The sequence below is a fragment of the Ovis aries genome, chromosome 1 (genome assembly GCF_016772045.2).
Source record: "Ovis aries strain OAR_USU_Benz2616 breed Rambouillet chromosome 1, ARS-UI_Ramb_v3.0, whole genome shotgun sequence".
NCBI classification, from domain to species: Eukaryota; Metazoa; Chordata; class Mammalia; order Artiodactyla; family Bovidae; genus Ovis; species Ovis aries.
In genome coordinates this window covers 28,774,610-28,802,580 of record NC_056054.1, presented here as the reverse complement: position 1 = coordinate 28,802,580, position 27,971 = coordinate 28,774,610, and the positions used below count along the sequence as shown (strand labels likewise).

Here is a 27,971-nt window from a genome sequence, read left to right as displayed (position 1 = left end):
AGGGCTCAGGAAGGTAAAGTGAGGTCCCCTTGTACCCCAGCTGCTGGAGAACAGAGGGGCTGGGCGTAAAGCCCGGACCTCTTTACCCTCTGGCAACATCTTTAAATGTCAGTTTCAAAGCTTCGATTGGAGAAGCCAGAACATAGCCAGAAGGTCTGGGCTTGACTTCCAGTTCTGCTTGTTCCGAGCTGAATGACCTTGGATGAGTCCCTGAGCCCCTGTTTTCTCATCTGTAGTCCCTGCCCAGTTGTCCAGGAGGATGGGGAGAGAAGCTGGTTGAGCTGTGCCTAGGTTAGCTGGTGAGCTGGGTGGGCAGCCTCCTCCCCCTTCTGGGGGAGGGGACATGGATAAGCCCCATGCCCACCCCGTCAGCGAGATGGAGTGGCTGGGGAGGGCAGAGGCCTGACGGGATTTATGCTCTGAAGGAGAAGCTGTCAGAAGGCCTGGTTCCAGCGGAGGGCTAAGATGACAGCAGTAATCTCTCACCTCCCTATCACCTCCTGCATCTCCGAGGCTTGCTGTCCTTTAAGGCCCTGGCTTGAGTGCCACCTCTTCCATAAAGCCTCCCTGATCCCCCTAATCCCCACCTCACGGCGCCCGCCCAGAGCACCTTCCCGCATCCCTCAGTTCTCTTGTGGAGACTTCATTTCATCCCCTGGACCTCAGGGGCAGAGCTGAGCCTCTGTCATCTCCCACCCCAGCAGGCACAGCACAGCATCCCTGGCGGCCTGGGAGCCAGCGTTTGCTGAACACGTGGCCGTGTAGAAAGTGCTCCTAACCTTCTTAAGCTCCCCGCCTGCCTTGTTTCTCCTCTTCCCAGGGTAATTTACCAGTTCGATCCAACAGACTCTTCAGCGAGATCTTACATTCCTACACACAGGCACACACGAGCATGCACGCACCCGAAGTGGAGGCCAGCTCAGTGAAATACTTGCCGGAAGGAGCAGTTAGAAGGCCAGTCTACTCTGGGAAGAGGAAAGCATGTGGATGGTCTCAGACGTAGAGAATGCCTTGTGCTTACCTTATGTTACTATGATCTGTTGTTTCTTTTCATAAGCAACAAAAACCCAGAACTCTCCTTTGTAGGGACTAGTGGCAGGGCGGAGAGGGGTGCATTATTTAGGTTTCTTGGACCGAAATCAGAGGTGGAGGGACAGAGAGACTGAAGTTAGAACACTTAGGATAATGCACTTCTCTGGGCCTGATTTCTTACCAGTAAACAGCAGTGACACCTTCGCAGGGATGTTGAGAAGTAAATTGTACCCCCTTCCCTCTCCCCAGGGCTCTGGGATCAGGATAAAAAGGCATTTGCTACTCTCTGCCTGCTCTCTCTGCATTCCTGCATCCATCCTCACTTTTCAGGAGATAGAAATGAGATGGGGATGTTAGGGAAGAAGCTCTGGTGTCAAGACAGCCTTCACCTGCGCCTGACGGCCTGACCATGCAAGCTGGGGCTTTTGTCGCCCTTTCTCAGTTTGTGTGGCCGAGAGCTCAGTGTGATGTCCGCTTGGTTCACTGTAGCAACAGGATCTCAGCCACCTCACTTGGAACTGAGCAGAGGCCTGAGGGGCAAGAAGGCTCACCCGAGTCACACAGCAGGTGGTTTATAGCTGGCCCTGGAACCCCGATCCCAGGACCCTCCATCTGGGGCTCCTCTGTCTCCTAATAATCCCCAGGAAATGCCAGGTCGTGCTGGATAATGTAGCTCCCCCCTTTTTAGAGGGGAGGCTGAGGCAGTCCCCATGGCTCTGTCGTGGCCAAGCAGAGACGAAACACACACCCTCTGATCCTGAGTGCGCTCGCACCCTGTCCCCGCTGAGCCACCCCGAGGTGACGTGGCCCACCACTCCCAGAGGCTCTCCACTCTGATGCTCGGATCTGGAGAAGCTTTCGGCAGCTCAGAGCATCTGCCCCTCGACCTAGGGCCATCCCTCAGCGGCGACAGGCGAGCACGTCCGTCCGTTCCTCCCTGCACGTGACGGCCCCCTGGCCGTTTGGAGGCAGGGATCCTGTGTTGCTCACTCCCCTGTGTCATCCAAACCTATTTTTAACGCCAGCCGTTTCTGTCTCTTCACATAGCAACAGCTCTGTGTGTTTTTCCAAGCTGCAGAATTAGAACCTCTGTTCCTAAATGGATTCTCTTCTGTGGTCTGCACATAAAACCGAGAGGCCGCTTCCTGTACCTTCCGCTTTTGCCACCCCGCTTCTCTCTGTCTTGGCCTTTCTGTTTGGGTGATAAGATTCTCTCCATTCCCTTAGCTATAGCCTCAGTCTGTTGATGCTACTAAAATTCTCTCTAGGAAACTTGGGGAAGAAAAGCAGCGACATTACATTGCCAACAAAGGTCCGTCTAGTCAAGGCTATGGTTTTTCCAGTAGTCATGTATGGATGTGAGAGCTGGACTATAAAGAAAGCTGAGCACCAAAAAATTGATGCTTTTCAACTGTGGTGTTGGAGAAGACTCTTGAGAGTCCCTTGGACTGCAAGGAGATCCAACCAGTCCATCCTAAAGGAAATCAGTCCCAAATATTCATTGGAAGGACTGAAGCTGGAGCTGAAACTCCAATACTTTGGCCACCTGATGGGAAGAACTGACTCATTGGAAAAGACCCTGATGCTGCGAAAGATGGAAGGTGGGAGGAGAAGGGGACGACAGAGAATGAGATGGTTGGATGGCATCACTGACTCAATGGACAGGGAGGCCTGGCATGCTGCAGTCCATGGGGTTGCAAAGAGTTGGACATGACTGAGCAACTGAACTGAACTGAGGAAGCTTGGCCCAGAGGGTCCCGGGTCACTCCTATATTTTGCAGAGAATGTTGTATTTTGAATTGTGATTTCTGTATTTTGCACAGAATGTTGAACTCTCTGACCTGATGACACCTGTTTAAACATACCTCCCTCCCCGGAACATGAACTTCTCTCACAGGCCTTCATTTCTCAGAGCTGGAGTGCCCCTGTCCCCCCCAAGTGTCCTCCGCTGCCGAGCTGTGAGCACACCGCCATACACCACATGCCCCTGGTGTCCTGGGTGCTTGGCCACGCGGCCTGTGTTGAGTTTCAGTCAAGGAAGGCTGTACTTGGTGGTTTCACATGTGGGCCCCGTGCTGCTACACGCCTGAGTAGGGGTGGGGCGAGGAGGGAGGGGGTTTAAGAACAAAGTTCCATTTTTGCAGCCTTGTGAATCAGTCCGGAGGGGTTGGCTGACCTGGCAGGAGTCCCGCCGTTCACTCTGAGCGTGTTTTTATTCTGTTTTCCAGGAGCTTCCTGTGCATAGAACAATTTTTTTTTAAGAGAGTTAAAAATGGGTGGGGGATTCCATGCTAGTTTGTGGGTGAGGCTAACTGGGGGGTCTCAGGGTAGGGCTAGAAGATAGGGAACACACCCCCCCCCCCTGCCCCCACCATGCTCTGCTTCTTGAAGGAAGCATGAATGTCATCTACCACAGGATATGACAAGATGTGAAGTGGGAGGCTCCTGGGAGCTTGTCTCTTGGTCCCTGTTGACTGACCCTGTTCCTTGAGTCGCATGGGACTCCTTGCTACGGATTGAGGAAAGGGCCCACGTCCAGAACTTGCCAAGCCTGTTCATTTGTGGAGCCTTGGGTACTCTGGCGGTGGTGGGTGAGTTTGTCAGGCGTGCGCTGGGATGCCTGGCACAGGTTAAGAGGTGTCAGGTAGGATTCTCAACTGTCCTGAGCTGCGTGCTCTTCTGCTGAGATCTCTTCCCTGTTGCCTTGAGCGGCAAGCCCAGGCTCCCTTGCACGGCTTTCAAAGTTCCTTGCTGTCGCTCAGATCCCAAGGCTGCAGGTTTGAACCCTGCATCTCTACCAGGGGTAAGGGTGGGGGGTAGAATGTGCTTACTCTGGGACAGGGGTAGTGTCCAGGTCTCTCCTCGCTGCTGACAACGGGGTTTGGTGGCGTGGCATCCGGAGCACATGAACAGAGCTGAGGGCCCGCAGTGAACCCCCTAAGCCCTGGTGGCTGTGTAGCCATCCTGAGGTCATAAAGAAACCCTACTCTTGAGGGTGAACATTGTAGAATGAGCCCTCCTTGGAAGGCTCCCTGGCTGTGAACAAAAATAAAATACTTCGCAGGGAGGGGAACTTTTACAGCTTCAGGCAGATGTCTGAAGGCACCTCAGGCTTTCCAAGTGGACTAGATCCCGGAGGCTTGGAGGAGGCATCTGGCTGCAGTGGGCCACACCACTCAGTGCAAGGCCTGTTTTCTATTTGGAAAAGAATTTTTAGTTTGTTTAAAAAAAAAAAAAAAGCATGAGTTGCCAAACTGCATGCCCAATTTGATTCTGCCTTTTTTAGTCCATGTGTGCACGTATGCATATATGGACAAAGGTTGGTGGGGGGGCTGTTGCGGGTTGCGGTTGATGCAGGGGAGAGCCCAGATGTCATGAGCTAGCTGTTATCTCCAGGCTTTGACAATCAATAGGCTTGTAGGTGGTGGTGAAGTTTTGACCTCTCAAGAGTTCTTTTTTTGGTCTGATTCTCTTTTTGAAATACTTCCTTAGTCTTAGGTGGGTCTTCGTCATTGTGCACAGGCTTTCTCTAGTTGCAGGAGCGGAGGCTGCTCTCTAGCTGCTTCTCGTTGTGACGGCTTCTCTTGTTGAGGAGCACAGGCTCGAGAGCTTGGGCTTTGATAGTTGTAGCACAGGCTTCGTTGCCCTGCGGCTTGTGGGATCTTCCCAGACCAGGGATGAGACCCGTGTTCCCAGCATTGGCAGGCGGATTCTTAACCCCTGCACCACAAGTCCTAAGAGTTCTGTAATGAATGGGAAAAGTTAAAATTTAGGGTCTGCCTTCCTGAAATTTAGGAGCTGCTGTTTTCTAATCCCTGCTCCTGCTAGGTGTATGGACTGGGTTGGGAGAGTACTTTGGAAGAAGAGCTCCAGAAGTCATCTTCTCTAACTCCATCATTTGACACTTTGCACAGCAGAGGCCCAGGGCAAGCAGGGACTTACCCGAGCCCATGCGGGAGGTCTCTGGCTCCTGACTCCTTCCTTCCCTACTCTGGTGGAAGAGTTCCTGGGCACCTACTATAGCCCCAACGTGCTGTAGGCCTCTATGAATGTCAGGGGGTTTTGGTTTTGTGTTTTTAGAGAAAACTCACATGAGACACTTTGCTGAGTGCTTTAATGGACTTCTAACTCCAAGTTGGAAACCACAGGGAGAGGCCTATTCCTAGCAGTCCGGAAAGGCCTGGCTCCAGATGGCCAGATTTGAGCAGGTCTTTGAACAATAAAAGTTGTAATTGTTTATTGAACACCTGCTGTATGCCTCACATTGTGCTGGGTCTTAGAGATGGGTAAAGGTGCTGTTGAGGTGTGGGGATGAGGGCAGTGTCACGTTGATAGATGTGGGGTGAGGTCCCTTGGATTGGGTTTCGTGTGTAAAAATGATTTATTAACCTTCTTGTCTCCCTGTGACACTGGTTGCTGCTTTCATTTTATTTTTGTCCTTTTCTGCCCTTTTGAAAGTTTTGTATTATAAGTTCATGTTTGCCTCAAAATCAGAGAATGGCAGTAACTGTCATACTTTAAGACACAGAGTTAAATACTGCAGAGCTGCTTAATTTTGCAGCTGAAAGAGCCTATAAAGGATAAGTTATCACCCCCGCTTCCTGACACCTGAGCCACCACTAACATGGCCTTCCTTTCACTGGAGGGTAGCAAATGTCCATTTCCACCCAGATGTCAAAGAATTATACTATCCTCCTACTAGAACTGTGGATTTTCCATCCCTAACATTCAAAGGACCATGGATTCCTAATCTTGTAGGAAAAAGAGATTTTGGTGTCAGGGGAGCCTTGTAAGTCATGAACCTGGTTCAAGTTTTCATTTAAAAGTTGTGGTTTTTTTTTTCTTCTTTTAAATGATAAGATATCTATATGTTATATCCTTAATGTATAAAGAGCTCATGTATATCACTAAGGAAAGATGTCAAATACCTAAATAGCAAATGACATGAATGACTTGTCATTTGTTTTACTAAATGGCCAGTGTAAACCATTTAAAAAGGTTAGTGATCCAAAAGATTAAGTTAAAATACCAAAGAGATCAGAGATACCATTTTGTAACTACTAAGTTAGCAAACACTGATGTAATGCCCTGTTAATTAAATTAGTTGAATAATGATATTAGTCTCATTAAAAAATCATGTTTTCTTTGACCATTTAATGAGAGGAGAAGTGCTTATGATATTATTTAACAGAAAACAGTGACTAATTTTCTTTTTACTCTGCTGTGTCCTATAATAAGAAAGTGTTTTATATTAAATGAATAATGCTAATTTAAAGAACCAAGTTGCTGAAGCTTTCCAAATCTTTCTTTAAAAGCCACGTGTTGTTTCTGAGCTGAAGGCTGAGGGAGAGTAGAGCTGGACTTTCTGAGGGGATAAATAGGAAAAGGCCACCTTCAGTCTGCTCTCCACACAGACACTTGTTTTCTCATCTGTAATGTAAGGGTACCTGTGTCTGCCTTGGAAGGCCACCTCGGGGTTCAGGGAGAGCTGGTGTGAAAGTAGCTGGCTTGTTCTGAGCATCAGGCCAGATAGCCTCTGCCATCCACCCTGCCTAGGGCTGGGCCATCGACTCAGTCTTTCTCACACCATCGTCAGGAGCACCATCTTTTCCATCTTCACCCTGAGAACAAGTCAGCATCACATTTGTTGAATAAAACATTTAATCAGGGCAAGAGAGGATTTTGGTTTTCCCAAATGTATCACCTGCCCTTGCCCGCCTTTCTGATCAGCATCATTGACCCACCCTCCTTGCTTGACTGGTGGACTTGAACGAAAATATGAGTAATTTGAGAACAATCACCTCCTAAGAGGGTACTTCTGTTTTGGAAAGGTGTCAGTTTTCCTCCAGATTACATAAGAATTTGTTAATTTTGGTGGGGAGATGACTTGTATAAACGATAGAAGTTTGGTAGGATAAGTAGATAAAAATAAATAAGAAAACTTCCACTAAAGAATTGAAGAAGATAATAAAATACATTGTAAAACTCTGATCATTAGAATGGAAAGAATTAGGACAGAATTTTTTAAAAGCTCAAAACTATCCCATGCCTTTGTAAGAATTTTTGTCTCTGATTTCAAATGAGTGGAAAACTTGTATCAAGCTGGTTGACCATTTGAGGAGTAAAATCTATGTTCTTTACCAAAATAAGTTGCTGAACAATTAAAGAGTTAAGTGTAAAACCGATCTGTGAAAGAACTTGAAGACAGTATAGGAGGATGTTTACCTCACCCCATTTAAAATTAAAAAAAAAAAAAAAAATTTTTTTTTCTGCTGCTGCTGCGGAGTAATTGTTGGCTGTAAATCATGAAAAGTTGCATTTTCGCAGAACAACCAACCGCAAACAAACAGTGCAGCTAATGGATAACCTGGCGTATTCCCCCAGGCAGCCCTCATCCTAGATAATACCAGGGGCGGGGGGCTCAACCAGGGCTGGCTTCTCCTCCAACGAAGGAGGTAGAAAGGGGAGAACCTGATATTTGGGGGATATTTTAACACATTACAGGATAGTTGGCAGACTCTCTTAACAGCGAAGTTTGCTTTTCTGTACACCGAATCATTTTGGAATGTTGGGCCAGAGAAGCCAGCCCCATCCCACGCTATTCCTGTTTACCTGGGGTCTGTTGAAACAGCCACCGTGGGCCTCCCGAGTCCTCCTTACTTCCAGATTACCAGCTTCCCTGGGTTACAAAACACAGCCCATCCCATTGCTTAATCCTCCCCAGCGCTTAGGAGCACGTAGGCCCACCGCGACCGGAACCTAGTGCCGAAAGCTGAGCGGCTTGCTGTGGCCGCCCCCTGCTAGGACAGGCAGCCCACGTTTGAACCCCGGTGCGTTGGTTCCCAGGGCTGTCTGTTTTCTTGCTGCACGTGGTGTGTTTGGGGGATTCATATAGTCCCTCATTCCCTTCCCTGCGAGTTAGGAGTTCTGGGTCCTGTTTTGTGGCTGAGGAAAGGGCAGGAGAAGTGACTTGGAAGTGGTGACAGCAGGCTGCAATTGTAACAGAAGAGTGTTCTGTTTCTGACCCCGAGGGGCTCAGCGTCGTCCCAGAGGACCAGTCAGAGCCCCCAGGAGGACAGTTGGTGATTGTGTCTCAGAGGCTCAGTCCTGGTGGGGTTTGGCGACCTTCGAGGCTGGGTCTGGGCTTCCTGGGGGAGCAGCCTGGGAGGTGTGGAGTGTGGCGGGGAGCAGAGCACAGCCCCAGGTGGGCGGTCAGGCCCGGGGGCTTCTCTCTCAGCTTCACCCGCCCGTGTGAGCACGGGGCCAGGCACAGACACGCCGGCCATGTGAACAGGTGGGACACAGATTGTCTGGAAGGAGGCCAGGCTGGGGAGAGCAACGTCTGTTCACCCCTGGGACGCATTTGTTGAGGCAGATGTACCAGGTAAATGCCGGAAGGGCAGCATTTGAAAGAAAAAGTAATGGCAGTGCAGCCCACCTCCTCTGTGGCACCCAGGACCCTGATGGGGCCAGCGACATGCCTGCCCGCCTCTCGCATCTCCCGGGCGTTTCCCAGCTGATCTGTCTGTAGATTCACTAAGCCGTGGACGTTCATTGATCTTCTGCTCGGTACAGCATGCCAGCGTCTTGGCGAGGGCACCCTCATTCATGAGGCACCCCGCCTGCCCTGCGGAGGCTTCTTCAGAACTAAAGCAACTGAGTGGGGAGCTGGGGCTCACAAACAGCTACTGCTGCTTGGAAGGGTGTGTGCACGCCCGTGGTGGGCACTGTACCCCCGACCTGGTGGTGGTGGTGGTCGTGGCTTGTGGCTAAGTCATGTCCGATTCTGCAACCCCGTGGACTGTAGCCACGAGGCTCCTCTGACTGTGCGGTTTAGCGATGAGGAAGCGTAGGCTCAGAGAGCTCATCTCTTACCCACTGAGTGACAGTCCTGGGAAGGTGCTGGTGTTTTGGGTGGGTGGCGGGTCTTTGGAGGACGTGGGTGGAGAGGGTGGAGGGGGCTGGGAGTGAGAACTCCTGTCTATCTACGTGGGTGCAGCCTCTTACTTTCCACCCTCCTGTCTCCGCAGAGTGCAGCAGCCGCCCCGAGCCCCGTGCTTGGCAACATTCCCCCCAACGATGGCATGCCGGGAGGCCCCATCCCTCCGGGTTTCTTTCAGGTACGTGCTGGGCCCTCGGCCCTGTGCTGCTTTCACTCCAGGCCAGGCCCCGGGCAGGCGGGAGGGAGGGAGGGAGAGAGAGAGAAGTCAGTAGCAGCTCAGTTTGCCATGGTCTAAATACAGTTGCTTCATGCTGGTTCAAACCCTTCCCTTCCCATCCCTCTCGCCACCCCTTCCAAAAACCAAGGAGGGGAGCAGAGAAAGCTGGAGAGCAGGCACCTCCGGCTCGGTGCTGTGTCATTTCTGCCGGAGTTTGTTTTCTTTACACCAGCTTCGCGCTCACGACACAGCCCGCCCCTGGTCGGGAGGCGGTGGGGCTGCTTCCAAGGCCGGTGCAGAGCTGTCTTTTAACAAAAGGCCTTTTTTTTTTTTTTTTAAACAAAACAAGTAAACTGTTCTTTGTCTGTCTTGTTGCTGCTGTCATTGTCATTGTTTACTTTGCCTGCCCAAACTACAAACCTTAGGCGTAATCTGAAAAAACAAAAAAACCCACCATCCTGGCAGGTCTGGGAATCCCTTCCCTCTGGTTAACCGCTTGATTTTTTCCGAGTGTGATCACAGAAGGCGTCCCACAAGCATCTGTGCCCATGCTCTGCCCGCCAAAGGCAGGAGCCGCGCTCATGTGGGTTGAGAGCCGGGTCTTCTCCAAAAGACACCTTGTTGGGCTCTCGGGTGTGGGGTGTGGGGAGACAGCTTTCTGATTTGCTGGGTGAGTACACTCGCCACACCCTCTGTACCATCTCTTGCATCTCTCTTATTCCCTCTGGGGACTCATTTGATTGAAACCATATTGGGACTGGAAAAGGCCATTGGAGAGGGATTGGCCTGTGGGGGCTGGAAGGAACTTTTATGATGGAGCTCTTGGGGATGACATGCTTTCAAACCTCTCCTCAGTCGGGTTTGAGAATCTGCCTGAGGTTTGCACACCTTTTGAAAGGTTGGTGGTGGTTCTTCAGTCACCACGTCCTGTCCAACTCTTTGTGACCGCAGGGACTGCAGCTCACCAGGCTTCCCCATCCTCCCCTGTCTCCTGGAGTTTGCTCAAACTTGTGTTCATTGAGACAGTGATGCCAGCCTTTGAAAGGTTAGCTCTTCCAGATAAGAATCTAGAAAGAGCTGTTATATAGACAAGAAAGTGGATATTTTTCTGTGAAGCCCAAGAATTCAAAACTGGGGCCAGGGAGACACAGTCTGAGGAGACTGTGGCTTGGTGACAGCCAGAATCTCACACCGCTTGTATCCAGCCTGGGACACCGGTCGCAGGAAGCTCCCTGGCAATGGAGGAATCTGAGCAAAAGTGGGGCAGGTGCCTCTTGGGGGTATTAAGGGGTTTTCCTCCCTGGGTGGAAGGTGACCTGGAAGACATGTCTGCTTGGCAAGTTTTCACGTTATAGTTGATGTTCGCTCTCAGGAGAGGAGGGTTAGGACATGCTGCTTACCAGCCAAGAAGGGAAATCAGTGAAATTTGGCTGTTCTTCAACAGAAAACAGCAGGTTGCCCACCAAAGTGGCAGTGAGAAAAGTGATAGGGATTTAGGGATGGAAGCTTAGGGTATTGGATGGCCACACATGTGTCTTGTCTGTGTTCCTAGCATATGGTCCAAACTGGGGCCTTGTCTCAGGAATGGAAGTGGAAGTATAGGCTCCAGGTTAGACCAGACCAAGCACTGCCTGGGGTGAGTCTTGGCACGAGGCCGCAGGCACTGGGGAGAGGGGCCAGGCTTACGAGAGAGAGAAAGACGTTCAAAACCTTGGAAATCCATGGACCCAAGAAAGACAGGAGCTTGAAGGGCCACTGCCTGACAGGGTCGTCCATGCTGAGGGGCAGCCACCTTCCCAGCCGCTGCGGACAGTGTACTGCAGCCAGGCGGTGGTCTTTCCCGTGGTGTTCTCTCCAGTTGGAACTTCTTTCCCAGGCTCATGTCCTCCCCAGAGATACCGTGGCTGCCCTTCCTACGGTGCAGAAGTGGCTTCCCCGTCTGGTGGACAGAGACCTCCCAGATACACGCTCCATCTGTATGCATCCCTGTTGAGGTTGCTTGCTGGCATCCGGGTGCCTAGTACAGGCCACGGTGGCAAGAAGAAGGGGACAACAGCCGGCTGGATTTTTTTAAATAGGCCACTGACTTATTTTTTGGCCTGAGTCTGGGGCAAGGAGAGGTCTGCTTGATATGTGGGCAGCTCCCAGCTTCCTGCTTTGATACAGTGGTCCATGGTTAAGGCCTAATTCCAGACGTATATATTTCTTATGCCCTCCCCTGTGACATTTCAGGGGTGTGTGGTCAGAAAGCACAGACTTACTCCTGTCATTATTTAGCCACTGTCAGGTACCATCCAACAGAGGTAGCTGTGGACCCCCTCCCCCCATCCCACCCTTGACTTGAGGTCTTCTCTGATCCTTAATTGGGGTGAACCATCAAGAGCTTGCTGGATCGCTGAGCAGGGGGCTGTGTGCCCTGACCTCTCTGCTTCTTGGCTGACTTTGGCTACACCCCAACCCCCACCCTCACCCAAAGGGGCATCCTTTCTCTATCAGTCAGTTGAAGGCTGATGAAGTCCTCCCTGGTCAGGATGCTGAACCCCTCGGGCTGGGTCACTGCTGTGGGGAAAAGGTATCTCTCTGTAAGCAGGTAGTGGCTGCTCATTTCCAGAACAGGCCAACTCACATCACAGCAGTACTAGCTATTGATTGCCGGCCCTGCCCCTCGCTCATCTTGCAGGCGGTCACTCTGATATTAGAAGGGAAATAGAGATGGTATTGAAGGTTTTATCTGCCGCCAACAATTGAGCTTCTTCCCCTACTTGAGCACAGCCTGGCAGACAGCTCAGTGGCAGAGGGTCTTTGCACTGAGGAGCCAGCCTAGTCCGGCTGGTCATCTCTGGTCAGACCCTGTCCCAAGGTGGCCAGCCTTATTTTTTTGGTCAGAATTCCAACCCTAGTTGATGCTCAGTTTAGTTGGGGCCTCCAGGGTGGGTGGGAGAGACCAGCTTTCCACCCCTACCCCTGGCCCCTTGGATAGCAGCATAAGGAACTTTCTTCCTTGGGCCTTTGACTGCTAGGCTGCGAAGCCACGCTTGGGATCCGAAGGCTTAGCCGTCATCACATCCGGTCCCATCTGTTTGCTCTCCCTTACTCTGTGTTGGGGTTTCTGAGATGGATAGTGCCTGTAGTCCTGGGCCTGAGAGATGCTGAGGGCTGACTGGGAGATGTTTGAGACCTGACCTGACCATACCTCACTGTTCCACTACTGGGGAATATTGTGGGGTTCTCCAGGTCATGGGAGAACTTAGCAAGGATATTCTCAATCAGTGTGTTCCTTATAAAAAAGACCTCCTTCATCTTGGCATCCCCAGCACCTCATGTGTGCTGAGGACCCAGGAAATGTTTAGAATGAGTTTGTGTCACTCTTATTTCCAGGAGTGGAGTCCAGCCAGCCCCCAGCTCTAGATGCAGCTGTCTGACCAGACTAGGGGGTGGTCCAGGGATGGTGGTATGGAATGCGGAGGACACAATAGACTGGAGTCTCAGGACACCTGTGCTAGCCCCTGCTTGTCCATGTACTTGCTGAGTGGCCTCGGCCAAGTTGCTTTCCGTCTCTGGACTGCAGTTTCCTTAGCAGTAGATGAAACGGGGTGGACCAGATGGTCTCTGAGGGCCCTTCTTACTGAATTTTCTGCTTTGAATCCAGATGGATTTTACATAAGCAAGCAGTGGCTTTTTTTTTTTTTTTCCCCCCCTCCACAGAGCTTAAGTCAGTTGGGCTGCACATCTGGCAAACTCAGCTTGGCTTTGGCCACGCCCACTGGTTTGGGTGGGTCCCCAGCTCCTTGGCCCTAAGGTGGTTTGAAGGGAGGCACCGTCCAATGAGGGTTTCTAGGTCCAGAGCTGGGGAATTGCAGGAGGGCAGAGGGGTCATGGAGAAGGGAGCATTGGATACAGACTGGTTTTGTTCTTGTTTTGTTTTAAATTCCAATAATTGTTTTCAGTTATGTAGTGTTTTTGGCCATGCATCTTACTTTCATTTTAATCACAGCGTTTCTGCAGAGGGGGCGTAGCTGGTTGGGAAAGTGAGACTCAGAAAGGTGAATGACCTGCCCAGAGTTAACAACTGAGGGCTGTAATCAGAGCCTGAACCCAGCTTCCTGGTTCCTGATCCTCGAGTTCTTCCATAGCAGTCAGGGTCCTAATGTGGATACAAATCTGATTATCTAGGAGAAGAAAGAATAGAGAACAAGAGAAAAGAGGGGAAAATAACGGAAGGAGAAAGAGAAACGCCAGCCATCTTCTCTCAGAAGTAGCCAATGTCTCCATTCAAATGCCAGCAGAGGCCACAGGCCTAAAGACCGTGCCTTCTCTGAAGAAGACAGCCCTGGCGGACCCAGCTCCCTTTACCAAAATCTCAGCCTGACCTGCTCTGAACATTCCCAGATACTTCCCACCATGATGGGCAGACATGTAGGGACCGAGATGTCCCCTTTTCCAGTGAGGCCTCATTTGTTCAGGCCAAGCCCAGCCACCTTGGAAGGAGGTTAAGGTCTGTTCCATAGAACCTTCCCCATCAGTTACAGGAGGAGAGAGGAGAAGCAGCGCTTGATGTGTATAGCCCAGGAACCAGAGACATGATCCAGAAATAAGAGGGAGAGAGGCACACACAACCTTGGTCCTTTCCTGTCGAAAGTATCAGATACACGTCTCTGCTTATCTGCCGTGGGGATAGTTGGGGTTTCTCTGGGAAACACACAGCCTCTGGAGGGCTCTGACTTGAAGTACCTGAAGCTCTGCCATGTAGAATATACTCAGCCCCACCTCTGTGAGGTCAGCCTGTAGATCTCAGATCCTCCTTAGAAAAGAAGAGGGAGGCCACTTGACGTGTCTGTAGGGAAGGCATTGCTACCACCTGCTGGTTTTACAATGAGGTAGTGAGTTCCTTGACATTGGCGGTAACCAAGTAGAGACTAGATACCCAGCAGAGAGCCTGGGAGACTGTGAGCCTTGGGGTGGGGTGGTGTGTTTCCAGGGAAGATCAGAGTCCAGCAGATGAGAATATGCCGGTGGCAGCAGCTCGAGCGGTTCCCTAGTTTTCAGGCTTCCTTTCCAGCAGGCAGCAGGTAGCGCAGAGTGAGCTGAGTCTCCTCCTGCTGGAAAGCTGCGGCCGCAGGAAGGGCCGCTCTGGCAAGTCTGCGACTAGGGGAGGCTTGGGGGGGAAATTAAACCACCTTGTTTTTATGGTTTTCAAAGCCCACTGCTAGGGAGGACAGCTTGGTGGCTGGGGGCCCGGGTCCCCATTAGACAGCTGGTGAAACTGAGGCTAGGACCACACGGGCGCGGGCCCGGGCTCGTTGATCACCCCTTAACTCATTGACCAGACGTGGTCCCTCAGGGCACAGCGACCTCCCAGTCACTCAGCCATGAGCAGTGCCAACCAAAGAGGCAGCCACGGACCCTGCCCTCAGTGGGCTCACATGGCCTGGCTGGTGCAGGAGGCGAGACTGACTACATGGAGGGGCCAGTGTGCCTGGGTGTGATGTGAAAGGGCAAGTTTGGGATGGCAGGAGGCCTGGATGGACTCACAATCTTAAAGACAAAGGGGAGACATGGAAGGTTCCTAAGAAGGGGAGTGGGGTGGTCCGAGGAAGAGCCCCAGTGGCCTGGAGGGGGTGGCCAGGTGGGGTTGGAGCCCAGGCTGTGGTCACCTCAGGAGGTGGCCAGGCCTGAGCTGGAGTGGTGACTAAATGCTGTGGCTGGTGCCCCCTCTGGATACGGTGGCCTCTCGCTGGGTATTGGAGCTGGGGGGTGGTGGGGAGCAGAGCAGGAGGAGGCGGGTGAGGGCCAAGGGCCAGCCTTTCGCTGAGTCTCCCATGCCTCCTGCCCTGTGGGAGCCTCCCGTCCACAAGGGAGGGCCCCCACATGTGGTCCCATGGCTGTCTAGACTGGCCCTTCTTGGCCTCTCCGGCTGTGCCCACAGGCCCTAAAGTGAAACTGGGTGAACCCTTCTCATGGCTGCTGGTAGAACGTTCTCCAGATTAGAGAAGGTTCTCCCTCTGTGCTCGCGTTTGCCTGTTAGGTAGGCCTGAGAGCTGACAGCGTTCCCACATTCTGGATGAGGAAACTGAGGCTCAGATTGGCCACAGTGTTGCTCAGGGAAGAGAGGCTCTGGACGGGGCAGGGGGATTCAGAGCTTCTTGATGAACCCTCTGTCTGCTGGCGGATTCCTCCCCCGCCTGGGCTTGCTCTCCAACCCCAGCCCCTTGCCCCTGTCTGCTCCCTAGTGAGCAGAGGGGGTCAGTGCAGGAGGACAGAGGTGCTGCGTCAGGGGTGGGAGTCCCAGGCCCTCCAGGAGACAGAAGCACCCCTCCTCCCCATCCCGTGCCCTGCTGTCTGCCTCCAGACTGACAGAAGGCAGGGTCACCCCTGCTGAGAAGGATTAGAGAGGAGGCGGGCCGCCCCAAATGCTGGGCCCTGGGCCATGCTGGGAGGTGGGGAGCCGCTGCTGTTCCCACCCCCAGCTCCCACCTGTTCCAAGCCTTGGCTCCAACAGCAGCATCTCTTGGTTACTGAAATGAAGCCAGGGGCGCCCTTTAGGCCTGAAGAGCCCTGCCCGGGGAGTCGGACACCCTGGTTTGAGTCCAGCCTGACTGCCAAACTGCTGTGTGTCCTTGGGGGGCCATCCTCCCCTCTCTTGGCCTTAGTTTGCTCATCACTCCGGTGAGGGGAGCCCAAGAGGGCACTCTAAAGCGCTGTGGACTGGCCTGTTCGTCCCTTCCCTGCTGTGAACCCACACGCAGGCTCCCCTCACATTTACTTGGCCCGTGCAGAAAGGCTGGGACAGGAGAAGTGGTGGGGGAAGCCTTCTTTTCAGGCCAGTACCACCTTCTTAAAGGTCGGGGTGCTCGCCCACCCTGCCTGGCAGCCAGCCTGGTGCCTAATGTCTGCCCGGGACAGATGACCGACCCCGGGCTCCTAGCAACAGTGGACAGAAGGTTACTCCTGACAAGTCAGACAGCATTGCCCCCATCACCTTCTCTTCTTAAAAAAAAAAAAAAAGTTGTGACCTTGACCATCATGTGTGCCTGTATGCACCCGTGGGCATGTGTGCGTTTGCACACTCAGGCTGCCCCCTCCCCCCAAATGTGAACTCCACACGGTCACACCATAAACTCTCTCTGATGAAATGGAAAGCTGAACATAAATCAGTGTCTGCTGCCCTGTTAGCTATGCATCAGCAGTCAGTGCCTGGGTGGTTTGCTCGGTAACAAAGCACCCGGCAGCTCCGCAGGCCTCGACTGCCCCCTGTCGTGGAGCCAGCCCCACACCCCAGAGCCCTTGGGCTGCGGCCAGCCCTGCTGTGTGCCCCAGCCGCCCTGAACCCTCCTGGCTTCAATGCCTCTGCAGGGAGAGGCGGTGGAGTGGCTCCAGAAGGACCCTAGGATGGAGGAGACCAGGCTGTGCTCAGCTACTGTTCCTCCCATCCCAGGAGACCCCAGTGGCCATGACCGCCTCCCCCCTGACCTTCTCCTGAGCTCTGAACCGACTCCTTGAATCTCTGGCTTTTACGGATCTGATGCTCAAGGATAGGTGTTAGCGCGTTGTCACCTCTGGTTTATTAAGACCTTGGGCTGGTTTATCCTTTTCCTCTTTGGACCTGGGTTTCTCTTAAAACTTGAGTTTCTCCCCCTGTGCTGGAGAGCTGCTCTGCCGTGAGTGTTCTCACAGCACTAGGGCCACATCTGTCCCCCAGATGATGTCCTCACCTCTCGTGGGCCGGGGGCAGGAGAGACATGCTCCACTCATGCCCCGTTCTCTACAGATCATGCTGAGGTTTTTTTCCTTTAAAGAAAAAAAAGAAAAGGCTCAGATTCCACAGCCTAGTAGCAGAAGAGGTTTGAGGAAGGGAATTCCAGTGGAATCCTATAATAACATGCCTTGGCATCGTGTGGGTTGAGATAGACCCCCTTAATAAGAGCATGTTGCCCTGAAAGGAAGCTGCCCTTTGAGGAGTCCCGGCTGGGCCTGGGGCTCTGGGGGCAGACTAGGTGGTCACAGGGCTTTCTAGCATCTTGCTGAGGTTCTGAGAGCTGGGGAACACAGCAGGAGACAACACAGTGTGGGCCGTGAGCTCATGTTTGGTTTCTGCCTAGATTAACTCTCCAGCTGACCTTTCCCTGACAAGCTCCTTCCTTCAAATGAAGGCCTTGGAATCAATGAGGTCCCAGGCCCAGGTCCACCCCTGGATTCCAGAAAGCCCCATCACTTGCTAAGACCAAAAGGGCGGGGTTAGACTTAGGAAGAGCATGAGTGGGGAGGCCACAGCCTCCGTGAGGTGTCGGCTCTGTTCTGGGTGCTGGTCTCCCCAGGGTTCTCCCCAGCCCGGGAGATGCCACTCAGCTCTGGGCACAGTGTGGGGGAAGGGGAGCAGAGGGCACCCAGCTGTGGCAGAGGCTTCCAGAGAGGACTGGCACAGCATGCAGTGGCTGTGAGCAGGAGCAGGACAGCCCCCTGCTGCTCCTGGTGACATGTTCTGGGGAGGTTGTCCAAACTCTCTAGGCACTGGTCTCCTTGACTGTGCTGAGGAGCAGTCATTTAGCAGATTGTAATGCCTCCTTTGTGGAGCTCTGGTGAGGATTGACTATACATATACACGTATGATGCAGGTTCAATCCCTGGGTCCGAAAGATCCCCTGGAGGAGGCTGTGGCAACCTACTCCAGTATTCTTGCATGGAGAATCCCATGGACAGAGGAGCCTGGGGGGCTACAGTCCATGGGGTTGCAAAGAGTTGGACCCGATTGAAGCGACTTTAGCGTGTGTGTACGTGCATACGTGTGCTGCACACACGCGCATACTCTTGTTCAGTGATGGCTGATTACTGCCATGGAAATATGGCTCATCCAGGATCCAGGATGAGCACTGGTCAGAAGGCCCAGTGGCTGGGCCCTTGGAGCTCCCGTGAGCCTTTAGCTCACCTGCCCCCAGTGTGTCCCATCCCTCCCACACCTTCTCTAAATAAGCTTCCCGGCGGCCCTGGGTCATGGAGCCTGGGTTGGCATATAAGTTGCCTTGGGAAAGTCCATTCAACTGTCTGAGCCTCAGCTGCTTCACCTGACAGTTGGGGGTGAATATACCCCCTACCTCTTGGGGTGGTGGTGGGGACACCATGAAATAATGCCTGTGAAGCCCTGCCAGGCACCTTGCGTAGGTAAGCACTCTGGGTCCTCTGTTATGGACACAAGCAGGAGTGTTCTGGGCTGTTCTTTAAGCTAGAGGCCGGGGTAGGGGTAGGTCTTCCAGGTCAACCAAAAGCAAGGGCCCCCAGGAGTTTTCTCCTTTTTCCAGAAGTTTATCTCAGGGGCTTAGCACAGCTGTGGTGGCAGTGATGTGTGTAAGAGGTTCAGGGTATTCTCGAGATGGATTGCCTTTTTAGGATTTAACCCTTTAGTTAGACTGGGGTTTATGGCACCTGCTCAGCACCGGGTCTTTAGCATGTTACCTCACTTAATGCTGCCCACCTGGCTACCCTCCTGGGCCCTGGCATGGTGACTCCTTGTTCTCTTGTCCACTGACAGGAGCTGGCAGGGGAGCAGGTTGTATGTCCACTTCCTGCCAGGCTCATCAAAGTGAGCTCGCTTTTGTGAGTTAGCATCTGCTCTCCTGCCCAGGGTTCTGGGTCTTCACCCATGCAGTCGTCCCTCGGTGTCCACGGGGGTTGGTTCCAGGACCCCTTGGACACCAGGATCTGCCGATGTTCAAGTCCCTTATATAAAATGGCTGAGTGCAGTCTGCCTCCCTGCCGCGAGTTCTGCCTCTGTGGGTACGGAGGGCTGACTGTACTCCAGAGTTCCATCACTAGTGACTCACCCGGGTATCATTGGAGTTTCTGTTTCTCCACCTGTAAAATAGGAACAGCTCCACCTGCTCCACCAGCTCTGAGTGTGGGAATGTGTTCATAATGAAAGGCGGTGGAGGTGTCCATACAAGGGCTGCTTCCCAGGGGCTGGCGTCCAGCCGTCCGATCCTTCAGCGCACATCTGGGAGGGACATCTCTCTGCCTGGCCCTGCTGGGCTCCCAGGGCTGGGAGGTGGGCAGTCTCTGGCTCCAGGTGTTCCTGGTCCACGGGGTGGACTCCAGCCTAGGGTCCCTGCAGGCCACTGGTGGGGCTCATTCACTCCATCAAGTCATCTTCTTGCCAGTGGTACCCCTTTGTTAGATACAATCCAATCCAAGCTGTTGGTAAGACACTCAGAGCTCTTTGTGGTCTAGCCCCATTGATGGACCAGCTGTTTATCTCTGGGACAAGGGCCAGAGCTTGTGCTCTCAGACCCAGCCCTGCCCCTCCAGCTTGTCTGCATGGCCTCTTCTACAGACTGCAGAATTCTCCCCTCCCCTTCTTGAAGGCTCTTCAGTTTCAGGTCACTTTTATTCAAGAAGACTTTGACAGAGTCTTGTCCTGTCGTAGCCTCCAGGTCAAGAACAATACACCCAAGATGTGGATCTGATTAAGTGCCTCTTCCTCAGATTAATTATAGTGTCTGACTCCACGAGACGTAACTGTTTATGAAAAGGGTCTAAGATTTTGGAGACTTGCAGTCTGTTCTGGGGCATTGCCTTCACCATTCTGCACCTCAGCCTGCTCATCATAAAAATACAACATTAGACGATGTGGACATGGGAGATACAGTGGTATTGAAGAGCCCTGTCGTGCGGGGGCATCAGGGGCAGAAGAAGTAAGTAATGGAGCACTTCAAGGGCCAGATGTCTTGTGTGGAGTTGGCTGAAGAGTTCCCCACGTCAGGTGGGGTTGGCGAGAGCCACTTGTCACATTCAGACAGGTTACATATGGGCAAGGAGTCAGTTCCCTAGGAGTCAGGTAATAGGAAGGCTTAGTCAGGAAAGAGGGGCTTCCTGAAGTATCCCATGAGGCTGGAGAATCTGAGCACAGCTCTGTGTATGGGCAGCCACCCTGTGATGAGGCTAGTCCACGGCCTTGGACTGAGTACTGGAGTCTCGGGATCTGCGACTCTCTTTGGGAAGATGGCAGCCCTTTTTACAGGCAAAGTTAGGGTGTTTCGAAGGGGACTGCAGACCATACCCCTGGCCCACGGATCTGGGGCCCTTCCAGCAGCGCCCACCACACAGCTGCCCCTCATGTGGCCACTGAGATGTGCCAGGTTTCATAGCCCACTGTCTGTCTGTGTGACGGTGGGCCAACTTCCTTCAGCCCATCTTTCCCCTGGTTTCTGGCTCTTTCCCTCACCCCATCCTATTGCTTCTCCTAGGAAGGAAGACAGGAACCTGGTTCATTCCCTAAGCTCAGGGAGACAGAGGCAGAAGCCACCCAGTTATCCAGGAAACCACAAAGCTAGTGGGGAAACCTTAGCTAACTCTGCTGTTTCTTCTTCTGCCCAGTGGACAGCTGGGGTTGAATTCTGGCATCTGGATTTATAGCTCCCACAGCCTTGTGTCTCCCTGTCCTGGTCGATATGATGAATCTGTACTTTTTGGATCGTCTGTCGGGGTGTAGAGGAGTAGGGCAGGAAGGCTGTGTGCATGCATGTGCCCAGAGAGCTTAAAGTAGAGCAAGAATTCTCTGGGTGGACCAGGCAGTGCTTTATTAATATGCACCTCGCCTTCACTGTGCTGCCGTGATTAACAGCAGAGCCTGAGCGTTGGCGAGAGGTGGTGTGGAGGCTGGCAGGCAGGAGCGGGATGCGTCTTTGCAGCCCTGTCTGTTTTCAGAGCAAAAGGCAATCTTTGGGGATGGGGGTGGGGAGGTTTGGTTCTCTAGGCAAGGTGGGCATTCTCCCTGTGTTCTGCGGGATTGGCATGGTTCTGGATCCTGGGTATGTCTGTGCCTCTCCCACTTACCAGAGAGCCAGTCTCTACCCAGTAGACACTGGGGAGAAGACCGTGTGCTCTCTGGATGCCCTCCAGAAACCTACATGGTTGGGACTGGGTCTTGGAAACCTTCACCAACATTAATGCGAGCTGGCTGCTCAGGGCTAGAGAGTGGCTTAGTGGAGGAGCAGGCATACACTCCATGTCTAGTCTGTAGGAGATGGGAATTAGCACCCCAGACAGCTGTGAACTCACTGTTTTCCAGAGGCCATAGGTCTTTACTTCTGACTTGAAGGAAGATAAAGAAGCATCTTTGGAAAGGAATGGAACAGATGTGTGCTTCCCAAGACAGGTCTGATTGCTACCCCCTTGCACGAGCTCCCAAGGGTTAATGACCCCACTCCTTAGCCCCACTTCCAGCCCCAGGGTCACCATCTTGTGCATGAGACCCTCCGGCACCAGGCCCTCTCCTGCCCCTTCCAGGTGCCCACCTCAGGCCAGAAGCCTCTTCCATTTCTGCTCTGCCAGGGAACTCCAGGCTAGCCTTCCACCTCCTGCCTACTCGGTGTGATTGCTCTGCAATCGCTGCCCCTTGTTCCCTAGTGCACCTGGCGCCTGCCTCTGTTTGAAAGCTGTTATGGTCCCAGTTGTGCCTTGGTCTCTCCGCACCACCAGGAACACTTTGGGGGAAGACCACGGTTCTGCTTATTTTCGTGTCTCCAATGCTTAGCGCACACTTGGCCCAGGCTGCTGGGACCCACTGGCTGGGTGCACTGCCAGAGTGAACATGGGTTTTACCCATAAGTTCTGCGTATTAATACTCTTTCCTGAGTCCCTGGATAAAGTGCCCAGTTCTGTGGACACAGCACATGCAAAGAATCTTTAGCAGCGAGGCCTCAAGTGTTCAGCAGCAATGGCTGGAGGCAGAGTGGTCTCTCCTAGCCCCCGCCCCTCCACCACAGCATTTGAGGTTAGAGCCCTTTCCTGAGATGACCCTAGAGAACTACTCAGAATTTACTGCACTGGAGAAGGTCAAACAGCACAAACCTCCTGAAAGAACTCAGGGTTGGAATCAAGTCTTCAGAATGTTTTGTGCTGGCAAGCCAGGGAGGAGTGTGTTCCCCAGCACTGTGGCAAGAATGAACATAGGGAAGATGGTTAGCAAGGAGATACCCTGGAACCAACCAGCTGGACATGAATGCTGTTTATTGTATTGTATTATAATGATGAAAGATCATTTTGTTTAAGACCAATGGCCCAGAAACCTGGGTCTCAGAGATTGGTCACAGGACATGTTGGTGGGGGAGCCAGAACTCAGATTTGCTGACCCCGGGTCTGGGCACAATCTCTTGTCCTCAGTGGGATAAATCCTGGCTCCAGTAAATAATACTGTAATGTCGCTGGACTTCATTTTTATCCTTTGTAAAATGGGGGTGATTTTTGCTTCATTTATCTTACTAGAGAGATGTGAGGTTCAAGTTAGAAGGTATTGATAGATACTAGTACTGTTTTGCTTTTCCTTGAGAATTTAAAAGGACCCAATTTGGGATTTCCCTGGTGGTCCAGTGGCTAAGACTCCATCCTCCCAATGCAGGGGTCCCAGGTTCAATCTCTGGTCAAAGAACTAGATCCCACATGCCTTAACTATGTAAGACCCTGCATAGCCAAGTAATTTTTTTTTTTCCTAAAAATTGTGTGCTGAGTTTAAAAAAAATAAAAGGACCCAGTTTTTTCCCTCTTAAGTCTTGAAAACCATTACTAAGCTCAAGGATCAGCAAAGTTTTCCTGTGAAGGGTCAGATAATATTTCAGGCTTTGTGGACCATCTGGTCTCTGTCCTGACTGCTCAGATATGTTCATATGGAACATGAAAGCAGATTCAAATGGTATACAGATGAACATGGCTGTATTCTGATAAAACTTTATTTACAGAAGCAGATGACAGGCCAGACTTGGCCCCGAGCCATAGCTTGCTGACTTTTCTGGCAGCTCAGTGTAGTGGACGTGCTCTTGGGGTCCTCATGTGGCAGCTGACCTCCAGCCTCCACTCCAGGTGTGGTGCAGGGCACCAAGCCTGGACCTGGGAGCAGTGAGCCCACGTCCCTGGGGCTCAGCTTTCCCGTCCGTGCTCTGGGCTGGGGCAGCCAGGGAGCAGCATGGGGCGGGTGGGGGGGACTCTGCGTTAGGTCTTGGATGCCATGCCGCTGCCTGTACTTTCATTTACTGTGTTTCCTCCCTTTGTTTTGAAAACCGTCTCCTGCTGATTCTGCGTCTCTGTCTCCGTGGGACCTCTGGAGTAAAACATGATCTGAGCGCCTCCTGCGGGTGTCTGGGCGGCCTGTCTCAGGAAGCCAGATTCACAAGTGTGTGGACCTCTCACCCTCGCCACCTGCCTGGCGCTGTCCTGGCTCCTCTGAGAGGCACAGGGAGGAGGAGAGGGGAGGGGAGCCGGGGTCTTTGCTCAGCTGGAGTCAGTGTGTCTGTCACTGATCTTGCACTGAGTGGACCCTGGTGGCTGTGAGGACTCCTGACGTTATGCAGAGGTGACCCGCAGGGGACACGCTGTGTACTGTCTGCTCCTTTCACTGATGACTTCCCCGCCATGTCAAGAAGATGGGCCACCACCGCTTGCCACCTGCTGTGCCTGGTGCCCATGGAGGGCATGGTTGCTGTGGGCTCGTCTCCTAGGCAGCCAGCAGCCCCCTGACTGAGCTCCCAGCGCCAAGCCACCACCTGGTCATGGCCCAATGATTGAGTATGGCCCAGCTCAGCCCCCCGTACCCTCGAGTTGGTAATTTCAGCTCCACGTCTGACCTTTTCTGCCCATGTCCGCACACATGAAGACGTCTCTTCCCCAGAGAGGACAGATGGAACTAGGATAGGACGGCAACTGTCCAAAGCCACTGCCAAGTTCGTTCCCGTGGGTCAAAATGAAGAAATAACTTTTTGTGTGATGAGCTGCATGTCAGAGGGAGGGGGCAGTTCAGAGCCCTACCTCTGTCACCCCGCCAGGTGGTCAGCCTCCTGCTGCAGGGAGGCTGTGGGTGGAGATAGACCGTGGTGACGGATGTGGATGTCGGTGGCACACGGGCACACCTTGGCCCTCTCCCCAGAATGGGCTTACGGCATTTTCCATCAGCATTCGTGTCCAAGGAGCAAATTGGATTGTCTGTTGCATGCCTGTTGCCATGTGTATAATTAATGTAATTTTATATTCACTCAATTACGGTGACACGCCCAATAGCCGGATTACGCAGGCCACCAATAATGTGGGTTGTCTGTCTCCCCGCTGCCAATCAATGAAACCCATCCCTGCAGCCTTGCCACTCCAGTGGCCGGTGTCCCTCCCGCCCGCCCAGGAGTTGGGGAGGGGGACGGGGATGTGGGGAATGTTTTTTCTCTTAGCAACCTAAAATTTCAGATCCCCTTTCCCCAAAGGCCCTCTGGCTAAAGGCAGATCTGGCCAGGGTGGTAATGATGAAGCACTCAGTGTGTGAGAGCACTCTCCCAGCTTTTCTGCGAGGAGGGTCACCTGGACTCCTTGTGGCCTTAAAGGCCTGGCTGGGGATGTCAGGCAGAACTGCAGCCCGGGTGCCTTGGGCTTTCATGGCCGAGCTCTCCCCACTGGCCCACCTCTGTACCCAGAAAACCTGGAACTCAGTCTCAGTTCTGTTTCTCTGAGAGTCCGTGATTCCTAGGCAGGTTGAAGGCAGCTTCAGGGAGTGTGGGGTGGAATTTGGTGAAGGAGCCGTGAGTTTTGGAAATAACTAAACTTAGCATGTAGGTTTCATTACCTCTCTCCTTAAAAATTAATACAGATTATTTTTTTAAAAAGCAATTTTTAAAGTTTTCTTTTTGACTCTGCTGAGTCTTTGTTACCGTGCCCCCCTCTAGTTGTGATGCCTGGTTTTATTGCAGTGGTTTCTCTTGCTGTGGAGCCTGGGTTCTAGGTGCGTGGGCTTCGGCAGTTGTGACCTGCAGCCTTCGTTGCCCCGCGGCATTTAGGATCTTAGTTCCTGGATCCGGGATCAAACTCACATCCTCTGCATTGGCAGGCGAGTTCTTAACCACTGGACCACCAAAGAAATCCCTATCTGGTTTTTAATTTTAAGACGCCATCCTCCCTTACTCCCAGGAGTCTTTAGCTGAGAGGACCAGCTTGGTTACCCTGTTGTTACTAATGTTTCCTCCTGGTTCCTTGAACACCAAGTGTTAGATGTGTTCACCCCAGGGCTGGCTGACTGTGGCTGTGGGGTCCGCGTGCTGGCTGAGCCTCAGTGTTCTGCTCGGGCCCTGCCCTAGGAGTCCACGTGGGGGCTGTGTCACTGCCCCGGAAGAGCCCATGTGATATCCAGAGATAAGGCGGGACGTCCACAGAGGATGTGCCATATTTGGAGTGTGCTTGGCCGGGTAGAGTAGGTCAAGCTCCACAAAGGAGGATGTGTGCCCTTTCAGCAGGCTCAGGAGGGGGATCCTGCAGAATATGCGTCTGGTTCTTGGCTTCCATGTAGATGGGCTGTGAGTGGCTTTAGAGCATGAGGGGTGGGGACTGCGGAAGCTTGAGGATCTAGGCCAGACACTGTCAGCTGAACCGCCTCTCTCAAGTATGTGTAGAATGTCCCATGTTCCATATAAGGAAGCTGGACCCACAATGTGTCCTGAGGAGTTGGGCTGAATGCCAGGAAGTGTTCCCCATCCCCATCGTGCACAAGCACGATGGCTTCGGGGAGATGCAGGGACTTGATCAAAACATGGCAATAGGTGGGCCCTGCTGACGGCTCTGAGGTGCTTTTCTTTTTTATAAGGTTATTTATTTATTTGGCCATACCTCGAGGCATGCAGTACTTCCTCCATCAGGGATTGAACCTGTGCCTCCTACAGTGAAAGAGCAGAGTCTTAACCACTGGACCACCAGGGAAGCCCCCTGAGGTGCTTTTCTACAGAGACCTCTGATCCATTGTGCTCTGCTCCCCACCACATCGATGACGCTAAAGGCTCCTCCACTGAACCGTCTGCATCCAGAGGTGGAGCGGAATGGCCTGGCATTTGCCTCTGTCACACTCATAGCAGAGCCTCCTGAGGCCGTGGATGTTACGCCACTCAACGCTGAAGTGGCAGGCAAAGGCATAAGGAAGTGTGGGGCTTACATGTCATTGGTTGGAGATCTCAGGAACATCTGAGAGGAATGGCAAGTCCATTAACAGGTTCTGGGGCAGATTGAGGCCCCGACAGGACGTGGGCATGTCTCCTTCCTTTTCCCAGATTTGGTGTCAGGCCTCCTTGTTGTCACCCCGTGGAGGCAGTGTGGTACAGTTTGAGAGTTCTGACCCACCAGGGGACCTTCTCATCCCTGCTCCCATCGGCCTCCATCTGTGGCCACCCTGGGCCTTGGTTTGCCTGTCCCCTTCTCTTGGAGCCTGTGGTAGTTTCAACCTGACACTCCAGCCTGTTTGTCACTGTGTCCTCGTCCTTCTCCCTAGCTAGCCTGGGAGCTCCTGGGCCAAGACGAGACGAGGCCAGTGCAGCTCTGTGACCTTTCCTTACCCCAGACGTGTGGGAAATCCACACCCAGGAAATGGATGTGGGTGAGCGGCTGGATGTACCCACAAGTCAGTCCTTCAGCCTCTAGGAGACTGCTCAAGGGCTCGTCGGAGTGGGATGGTGGACCAGCTAGACTCCCTGGACTTGAGAATCAGCCTGGACCCACCACTTAATAGTTTGTAATCCTAGGCGAGTGGCTTTGGCTTGCTGAGCCTGTTCTCCCTTCCTGCAAGGAGTTGAGTGACATGAACTGATTCAGGTGAAGCCACTTGTACTGTGTGGCAGGTGTGGCTTCATTATTCTTACTATAGTTACTCCCATTTCATCATGGAGAGAAGTGCAGTCAGTGGCAGGGAGTCAGGGTTTGAATGAACCCAGTTGTTTTCAAACCCTGTTTCTTTGTGTGCAATGGATGGGGGAATGATATCATGAAGAGATCTCTTGACTGGAGTGAGGTGATGTCGCTCAGCCACCTTCATCTCTGTGGCCTTGAGCAAGTCACACCTCTGTCCTGCGCTTCTCTTCTCCCCCATAAATGAAGAGCATTGGAAGAATTGATCTGTCAGAGCCACCAACAAGCAGGTGACTGCTGGGCAGTTGAGGTTCTCCGGAAGTTTCTGGTGGGACGACCCCCATCCTGGTCAAGCCTGATATTCTGTGCACCTCAGATGTCTGCCCCTATCCACCTGCTCGCCCGGTTGACTAGGCAGCACCTGGATGGAAAGCCTCCAAGGTCCAGACCTGGATGCAGAGGCTCATCCTGGTGAAGCAGGCTTCCAGATGTACCTATTTTGGATTCTTTTAAAGCTTTCAAATGGAAACTAGGAGGGCCCCATTGGGGAGGGGAGTGGACCTGTATGGAAACAATGCTCACTGTTATCAACTTTAAGGTTCTTGCCCTCTCTCATCTTCTACCTCCATCCTCTCTACCTGCCTGCTACATCTGTGCAGGGTTTGGGGAAAAGAAAAGCCAATATCCCAACAAAGGTCAGAATCTTAAAACAGGGTCTTTTTTTGGCGGGCGGGGCGGGGGGGGGGGTCTGCTTCCTACATAGCCTTTTACTTGAGTGGGTACCAAGTTGAAAAGACCAAAGGTCTGTCTTCTCTAAACTGTCAGTCTTTGGTTGAGAATGCAGGCAAGAAAGAAAAGAACACTCTTTTGTGATTTGATAAAGCACAGGGCAGCAGATGCCCTATAGTCTCGTGAAGATGGGCAACACAACACGTCTGTCATCGTCTACATGAGCAGACGTTTCCCCAACTTGGAGTCGATTCTGTGCTCCTGAGAACAAGCCAAGTGTACAGTGCTGGTGCATCCAGTCTCTGGGGCAGAACCTGGACACGCATGTAGCAATGGGGAGCTTTCAGGCTGAGTGGAGGTAGCAGAGCTGCAGAGCATGAAGATTTGGGAGGATGTTGGCTACCCGTTGGGGAAGGTGGGCGTCTG

General features: G+C 52.7%; 1 protein-coding gene across 12 annotated transcripts in view; it reads left to right on the top strand.

Moving 5' to 3' along the window:
• The window catches only part of SSBP3 (single stranded DNA binding protein 3), a 165,889-nt gene that overhangs the window by 107,214 nt on the left and 30,704 nt on the right, over positions 1–27,971 (top strand). For 11 of the 12 annotated variants that reach the window (XM_042248427.1, XM_027970549.2, XM_027970542.2 and 8 more), the window contains one exon: positions 9,063–9,152. In XM_042248427.1, the coding sequence (XP_042104361.1) occupies positions 9,063–9,152 (90 nt within the window). Of the gene's footprint in view, positions 1–9,062; positions 24,822–27,971 lie in introns of those variants that run through there. The other variant, XM_060400174.1, reaches the window with a different exon arrangement.